We start from the raw sequence: 7,853 nt of genomic DNA on the forward strand, positions 1-7,853 counted from the left end.
AAGTCCCAGTCTAGGCCTCCTCCTGCAGCCCACCTTGTTGGTTTTGTGCCCCTGCAGCTCCACGTGCTTCCCCCAGCCATGCCTCCCGAGCAGGGTCAGAGTAATGCAGGCGCTCCGCTGATTAGGATGTCCACCGGGTTTCCTAAATTGAGAGAGCAGAGGCTCCTCATAGTTCAGTCTCTTCTCTGCCTTCTAATCTAACTTTTTGTTAGTGATAAAGTCGTACCCCAACCCTACCTTTTCTTCCAGAAGATATGATGCATGCTAGCTCTGTTGAGCTCAGTATCTATCTGCCCAGCCCCTGCTAACCGCTGTATGGGGAGCCGTGGAGGATACAGAGATGGGTGAGACAGAGTCTCGTCCGTAGGGGCTTCCAATTGAGCAATCATACGAGGCCAAACGAAAAAGCAAAATGAAGCCCAAAGGGCTGTGGAGAGAGCAGCTATGTCAGACCGACAGTGGGTCAAGGCGAGTTTCACAGGGGCAATAACCTTTTCTCTGGCCGTGAGGGGCCTGAGCAGTGAGAATAGGCTGGAGCAGAGCAGAGACACTCCAGGGTGCCAGGGAAGCAGGCTGGTTCTTCTGCTTGTCGCTGGCTCTGCTGCGTGGCAGCTTCCCCGACCCCCCACGTGGATTTCTGCCACTCTGAGCACCCTGGTTGAGAGATCCTTGGGTAGGAATTCTCAGTCCTAGGGTCAATGACTACTGTGCCTTTAGCCCACTCTCCCCTTAATGGTGTTGTTTGGCAATAGGAGACATATGAGAACACGAACCACCAGGTGCACACCCTGAGGAGGCTTATTAAAGAGAAGGAGGAGGCTTTCCAGCGCCGATGCCGCTTAGAGCCAAGTGCCCGGGGCCTGGAGTCCATGGGCAGTGAGGCCCTGGCCAGAGTAGGCCCCACAGAGCTGAGTGAGGGCATGCCACCCTCCGACCTGGACATCCTGGCTCCAGACCCAACCCCCGAGGAGGTCCTGCCTCTGCCTCCACCACCGGCTCCTCCCTTGCCCCCTCCACCTCCCCCATTACCAGGTAACCACGACTGCTGTGACCCCTAGGAGCTGGCAGGGGCAGTCTCGCTGTGGGGACTAAAACTCTAGTCAGCAGTGTCTTCCTTAGAGAGAAACTGGGACTATGGCATCATTTGAGGGCTGGAAGGATATAAAATCAGGGCCAGAGAGGGCTGAGGGAGGGCTAGAATCTGAGGGAGGCAAAAGTTACTAGCGAAGGGGTGCCCAAGGGCAGATGTGGACCTGTTTTAAGGATCATAAAGATTCCAGCCAAGGAGAAGGCTTAGACTGTCGCAGGAGAAACTGGGTCAGAGACTAGCAAGAACTGCCCTGTCAAAGTTAGGATTCCTGGGAGCAGCTTGAGCAGAGTTCATGTAGCCTCCTTCTCTGAGAGTCTTTAAGGACTAGATTGAGGGGCTGGTGGGGTGCAGAGAGGAGGGTGGCCTGTGAAGTCTCTTGACCCCTTGGTCACTGTGCCATTTCTTCCCCCAGACAAGTGTCCCCCAGCCCCGCCTCTCCCTGGCGCTGCTCCCTCTGTAGTATTGACGGTGGGCCTGTCAGGTGAGTGTTCCCTGGCTCTGGGCAGGGCTGGGGGGACCAGGGGAGTGTGTCCTTGGCCCCTGCCTCACTGATCCTCCTCCCAAACTAGCCATTCGAATTAAGAAACCTATCAAGACCAAGTTCAGGCTACCTGTCTTCAACTGGACAGCACTGAAACCCAACCAGATCAGTGGCACTGTCTTCAGCGAACTTGATGATGAGAAGATCTTGGAGGTGACACGGTCTGGGGCCCAGAGGGGTGGATTTGGGGGCTGGGGACCAGGTTGTCCTTTGAGCACATCTAGCCTTGATAAAGCCCTCAGACAGGCTGGGACTAGGGTCAGCTCCATGAGCCCTTTATTCATGTAGGTAACATGCATTTCCAGTTATGTCTTTACTTGTGTCTGTATGCATGAAACACACCAGAGTGACAGAGCTCTGGGCCAATGCAGGGCAGGCTGCCAGGGGGTCTTCCAGTAGCACGAGGCCACAGCATGTTTCTGCTTATCTATCCTGCCAGGACCTGGACCTGGATAAGTTTGAAGAATTATTCAAGACAAAAGCCCAGGGTCCTGCCCTTGACCTCATCTGCTCCAAGAACAAGACAGCACAAAAGGCTGCCAGCAAGGTGACCCTGTTGGAAGCCAATCGTGCCAAGAACCTGGCCATCACCCTACGCAAGGCTGGCCGCTCAGCCGAGGAGATCTGCAGGGCCATTCACACGTGAGGCTCCCATTGACCTGGTCCTGGTCCACAGCCAGTTGGCAACCCATTTCTCCACCCAGGAGCCTGGCTAGATTTCAGGGCTTCTGACAGAACTCCCTCACACCCCTCAGTCACCCACTGGCCTGGCCAGAACTTACTGCATCCATGCTGTTGCCAGGCACTGTGCGAGGTCCTGGGAATTCAGCCCAGACCTTCACCCAAGGAGCACCTAGTGGGAACAGTGCAGTAACATGGAGAGATACCACCAAGATGGCAGAGGTACAGGCAGCTTTGGGAGAATAGGGAAGGCCATGTGGCTGAGCCTGGTGATTAGGGAAGGCCTCCAGAGGAGGTGCTGTCTCAACAGGGACCTGAAGAAAGTTATACGAGTTAGTCCAGTTCAGGGCCTGGAGGGAGAAGCGTGGTGCCTTGGACACTGAAAATGGGATCTGGCTTTAGTGTAGGGAGGAGAATAGGGGAGAAGGAAGAGAGTTGGGCAGAAGTCTGGCAAGCTGGGCCTCCTACGCCACGCACAGGTGTTTGGATTTCATCTAGGTGCAGAGGGAAGACATTAAGGATTTTAAACAGGAGCATGGAATGTCCCTCAAGTATTGTCATTGATGGTACTGTGACAAATGAGGCAATGGGTCCTCCACCGCTGGCTGTGTTCTGTGTTCTGTGCTCAGACCCCTGCCCTGATCCTTCCAGGAGCTGTTGAATAAAACGGATGGGGGCAAACGTGGGCAGATGTGAGAGCTGAGGCGGTCCCTTCCCCCTGCACAGGTTTGACCTGCAGACACTGCCTGTGGACTTCGTGGAGTGCCTGATGCGCTTCCTGCCCACAGAGGCGGAGGTGAAACTGCTGCGGCAGTATGAGCGGGAGCGGCAGCCCCTGGAGGAGCTGGCAGCCGAGGACCGCTTCATGCTGCTCTTCAGCAAGGTGGAGCGGCTGACCCAGCGAATGGCTGGCATGGCCTTCCTGGGCAACTTCCAGGACAACCTGCAGATGCTCACTCCGGTACAGCCCCAACCCACCTCACGGTGCTGCCCCTCCACCCGCTAGCCGCCTCTCCTGCCTTAGCCAGTCCTTCCAGCCCCTCCCTGACTACACCCAGCCTGGGGTTCCTCAAGTGTTCATCTCACCTTCCAGCAACTCAACGCCATCATTGCGGCCTCTGCCTCCGTCAAGTCCTCGCAGAAGCTGAAGCAGATGTTGGAGGTGAGGAGAGGTTGTAAAGGGGGGCGCTAGTGGTTCCCAGGTCCTAGGTAGGGGCTATATGGAGAGGAAGGAGCCCTTGGGGCTTGGGCCTGACCCGCTCCCATCCATCTCTTGGACAGATCATACTTGCACTGGGGAATTACATGAACAGCAGCAAGCGGGGAGCCGTGTATGGCTTCAAGCTCCAGAGCCTGGATCTGGTAAGATGGCGGGGGCAGCACAGGCAGGCAGCCGAGGAGCAGCAGTGGTGGAGCCAGAGTGCTGAGCCCTCCTGCTCTGTCCTCACCCCTCCCAGCTGTTGGATACCAAGTCCACTGACAGGAAGATGACGCTGCTACACTTTATCGCCTTGACGGTGAAGGAGAAATACCCAGACCTGGCTAACTTTTGGCACGAGCTGCACTTTGTGGAGAAGGCTGCAGCAGGTGAGGGGAACCTGGCCGAGTGGGTCTGCCCCCTATGTGCAGCCCGGGACAATCCCAAGAAGCTATGAGGAGAGGGAATGCTTGGGTCCATTTGTTTCTGCCTTTTGTTATCTGCTGAGTACTTCAAAGCTTTCCGACGGAGCCATGAGCAGGGGCCGGCAGAGGGAGCCTTACCTCCAGGCCTGGGCCAGCCCTTCCCAGCTAGGTGCCCTGGGAGCAGGAACAGGAAGGGGAATGGGGGGCAGTGGCTCTTTACTCCCAACTCCCTCAACCTGGCCCTGGAGACTGTGTTTCTCTATAGAGTATGTGAAATGCTTCGAAAAACCATAAAGCCCTCTACAGACAAAAGGCAGCTGTTATTTCTGCCCCACCCATGAAAACTGTAACAGGCTGGGGGAAGCTCCATTTTAGAGAGCAGCAGCCTCCATGCCTTGCCAGCCTTTGCTGCCTTGTTCTTTGGGGTCACAAGCTCACAGGCTGTTCCTTTCCCCTTTAAGGGCGTAGCTGGCTTGGTGTGCACTTCTCTGTGTCCATATGGGTGTGAGAACCTGAGTGAGCCTATGCTGGTGGGGAGGGCAGAGTTTGCTAGAGCCCTGGGCTGGGAGGTGGGCATTCCAGGCCCTGGGTGGACCTCAGCCAGGCCCCTTGTGACCACAGTGTCCCTGGAGAACGTGTTGTTGGATGTGAAGGAGCTGGGCCGGGGCATGGAGCTGATCCGGCGGGAGTGCAGCATCCATGACAACAGCGTCCTGCGGAACTTCCTCAGTGCCAATGAAGGCAAACTGGACAAGCTCCAGCGAGATGCCAAGACGGCTGAGGCGAGCATGGGGTGCAGGCGGGTGGGAGTAACCAGGGCCAAGGTGCCAGGCAGCCCTCTAGGTGGGCTTAGTTCTGGTTCTTCATCAAGCAGCTGGCTGGCTGTGAGGTGAGAGAGGGCTTGGGGGTGGGGCAGGCAGCCACCTCTGGAGAGGGGCACTCTTGGGAGCTTTAGGAGCCCCAGGTTCTCTCCAGCTAATGGGCTTGGTAGTTGGTTTTTCTCCTCTGGCCTTGGGCTCCAATTTCCACAGGCCTCCTGTCCCTGGTCCAGGAGCTGGGCTTCTTCCTGCCAGGTGACCCTTTCTGCCCACCCCTTCTCCAGGAAGCCTACAATGCAGTCGTGCGCTACTTTGGCGAGAGTCCCAAGACCACGCCACCTTCTGTGTTCTTCCCAGTGTTTGTCCGATTCATTCGTTCTTACAAGGTAAGGGGAAGCATTTAAAGAGGAGTTTGGCTCAGAGAAAACTGCTTGTGGGGGAGAAGCCTGGGCTTCAAGTCTGGGCCTTTTCTGACTGTTCCTGAGTATGGGGACGGAGCAATGGAAGCTGCAGCAGACCTCTTAGCTGTGAACTGGTGGGTAGGGTGGTGGCCTGGGCCCTTCCTGTCATTGTCTGGGGCAGGAAGTACCCCTCCAGAGGGTGGACACCTGGGGTTAGCTGGTCCTACTGCCACCTACTCTCCACCCTGAGTTAGCCCCTCCCCTCACAGCCTATGTGAGCTTCACCCCCCACCCACCTTCCATGGCTCTTAGGAAGCAGAACAAGAGAACGAAGCCCGCAAGAAGCAGGAGGAGGTAATGCGGGAGAAGCAGCTGGCTCAGGAAGCCAAGAAACTGGATGCCAAGGTGGGTGGGGCCAAGAGTTGGGGTCTGGAGGAAAACGGGGCAAAGGATTGGGGACTGGGGGAACAAAGCTAGAGAGGCGGTGAGCAACTGGAATAGACAGACCACTCAAGGGCCTGAGGACTAGGGTCCAGTGGGCTGGAGAGAGGGGCTTTAGGAAGGTGATTCCTAGCAGTGCACATCCAGGGTGTCCTTGGACTGCATCATGGTACAGGAACCGGTCAGTGACTTCCTTCCCTCTCCAAATCCTAGACCCCATCCCAGCGGAACAAGTGGCAACAGCAGGAGCTAATTGCAGAGTTGAGACGGCGCCAGGCCAAGGAGCATCGGCCTGTTTACGAGGGGAAGGATGGTACCATTGAGGACATCATCACAGGTGAGCCCCTTTTCCCTCCCTGGGATCGGGCAGTCAGACCCAGCTTACAAAGCTCAACCCAGCCCCTTTGGGCCCTCCTCGCCCCATCCCCCATGAGGCCTGACCACTGTGTCTCTCTCCTGGGCCACAGTGCTGAAGAGTGTCCCTTTCACGGCCCGTACTGCCAAGCGGGGCTCACGCTTCTTCTGTGATGCAGCCCACCATGATGAATCAAACTGTTAACCCCCAAGGCTGGGGCCCCTGACAGGTACCGGGCATCACAGCTGCCCCCTCTGCATGCCCACCCTCCAGGACTCCTGCTGGAGCCCACAGGCACCTCCTCCTTTGCATGACTTACAGCCTCTCAGTGATGGGGACACATTCTTCTCCTTGCATGGCCCATGCTCTGAGAAGAGTGGCTTATCCCCTGCATGTACCAGGGTAGTGGTCTCTCTCCCACTAATGCTGTCCTGGCTTCTTCTAAGATCCAGGGGTAAGGAGTTACCAGGCCAGGGTTGAGAGCTGTGCCAGAGCAGACAGGACCAGCCTATGGTTCTGATCGTTGAGGCTAAAGCTCGATTCCTGGGCCCAGAGGATCCATTGTCCTAGGGTTCCCTCCTCACAAGAGCTGACAGTAGCTTCTCCCAGGGGCAGTCAGATGGCCCTTGATCTGTTTCCTGACATCCAGGTAGCCTGGGGTCTCTTCCCGAGTCTACCTTATTATGGCCTCTGGTCACCCTTACCTGGATCCTCTGAAAATGCAGAGCCCAGCAATCTCCTCAAGCCTGTCCTACTAAGACTACCCGCCTAAGCTTGTCTACCTCACAGCAGACTCCTCCAGGGCCCTGCCTGTGGGGCTAATCCTGAAGGCACCGCCCTGGCTCAGCCTCCCTTCCTGTTCACAGGCCTCCACCGCCAGCCCATTGTCGTTCGCCACCAAGCCAGGAGTGCTGCACCGCAGAGCCCCCCTCGGGCTCCAGGCCCTCACTGAGGCCCTCTTCACTTCAAGCAGTGGACTCGGAGCCTTGGAATCAGCCAGGGGCCCAGCAGAGGGCTATGCTGCTGTCAGTCATTATCACCCCAGCTCTTTAGGCTGGATCTTACCTGTGCCACTGTGGGCACTAGGTCTGCAGGGGCCCGGCACGTCCTTGGTGCCTCCAGTACTGCACTTTGCCCCAAAGGTCTTTCAGCTTCATTTCCTGAAGGGTCACCAAGGATCAGCTCTGGCCCCTTGGGGCTGGGAAAAGCCATTTCCAGCTTTTAGCCTATACAGGAACACCTGGGGCCCTTTCCCACTAGAGCCCAGAGGGATGAGAGCAAAGAGCAACCATCCCTTCTTTGTTTGTTTCCCTTCCTTTTTGCTGGCCCAAGGTCAGCTCTGGTCTGGAAGTATCCAGGCTTAAAGAGAATCCTGGGAGCCCACCGTTCTCCAATCATCTCTTACCAGGATCCTGAAAGGCCCTGCGAAGCCTGGGGCCCGCCTAGCTGTGCCCCAGTGATAAGGGTAGAGAAATGCCAGGCTTGCTGCCCTTACCCCTTGGCTGTTGGCCCATTTCATTCTAGGCTGACACTGTCCTTGCCAAGGTGGGCAGAAAAGCAGAGGGTTTTTTGGCAGGAGGCATGGTGGTCTTGCTGTTGGTTCAGTTTCCTGCCAGCATCCTCTCGGCCCCTAGAAGGGAATGTGGGGGCCCACTTTTTGTACATGTATCACCTCCCTTCTCTCTTGTACATAAACCCCTAGACCTTCCCTCTCTCAACAAAGGCTTAAAGCACCAAGCCTGACTCTGTCTCTTCTTCTGAGCTTGGGGGGTAGGGTGGCCATGATTCAGTCTGAGCATGGGGATAGGACACCTGGGGGGGAGCTGCGTCTGTTTCAGGGGACATGAACTCAGAAGCCTGGCAGGAGAACCAGGCTGGGTGGGCTCCAGCCACACAAAGGGAG

The 7,853-nt window shown here is 56.7% G+C and overlaps 1 protein-coding gene across 6 annotated transcripts in view; it reads left to right on the top strand.

Annotated features, from left to right (window-relative positions):
• The window catches only part of FMNL3 (formin like 3), a 50,197-nt gene extending 42,510 nt beyond the window's left edge, over positions 1 to 7,687 (top strand). For 4 of the 6 annotated variants that reach the window (XM_045554975.1, XM_045554976.1, XM_045554979.1 and 1 more), the window contains 14 exons: positions 753 to 1,032; positions 1,503 to 1,571; positions 1,660 to 1,784; positions 2,071 to 2,273; positions 3,039 to 3,273; positions 3,406 to 3,474; positions 3,594 to 3,674; positions 3,770 to 3,899; positions 4,557 to 4,717; positions 5,038 to 5,139; positions 5,467 to 5,559; positions 5,809 to 5,932; positions 6,063 to 6,179; positions 6,817 to 6,902. In XM_045554975.1, the coding sequence (XP_045410931.1) occupies positions 753 to 1,032; positions 1,503 to 1,571; positions 1,660 to 1,784; positions 2,071 to 2,273; positions 3,039 to 3,273; positions 3,406 to 3,474; positions 3,594 to 3,674; positions 3,770 to 3,899; positions 4,557 to 4,717; positions 5,038 to 5,139; positions 5,467 to 5,559; positions 5,809 to 5,932; positions 6,063 to 6,154 (1,764 nt within the window). In that variant the 3' untranslated portion in view covers positions 6,155 to 6,179; positions 6,817 to 6,902. Of the gene's footprint in view, positions 1 to 752; positions 1,033 to 1,502; positions 1,572 to 1,659; positions 1,785 to 2,070; positions 2,274 to 3,038; positions 3,274 to 3,405; positions 3,475 to 3,593; positions 3,675 to 3,769; positions 3,900 to 4,556; positions 4,718 to 5,037; positions 5,140 to 5,466; positions 5,560 to 5,808; positions 5,933 to 6,062; positions 6,180 to 6,816 lie in introns of all 6 variants that reach the window. The other 2 variants (XM_045554977.1, XM_045554980.1) reach the window with 1 other exon arrangement.
• Positions 7,688 to 7,853: the final 166 nt, after the last annotated feature.

Source organism: Lemur catta, chromosome 6 (assembly GCF_020740605.2).
Source record: "Lemur catta isolate mLemCat1 chromosome 6, mLemCat1.pri, whole genome shotgun sequence".
NCBI lineage: Eukaryota > Metazoa > Chordata > Mammalia > Primates > Lemuridae > Lemur > Lemur catta.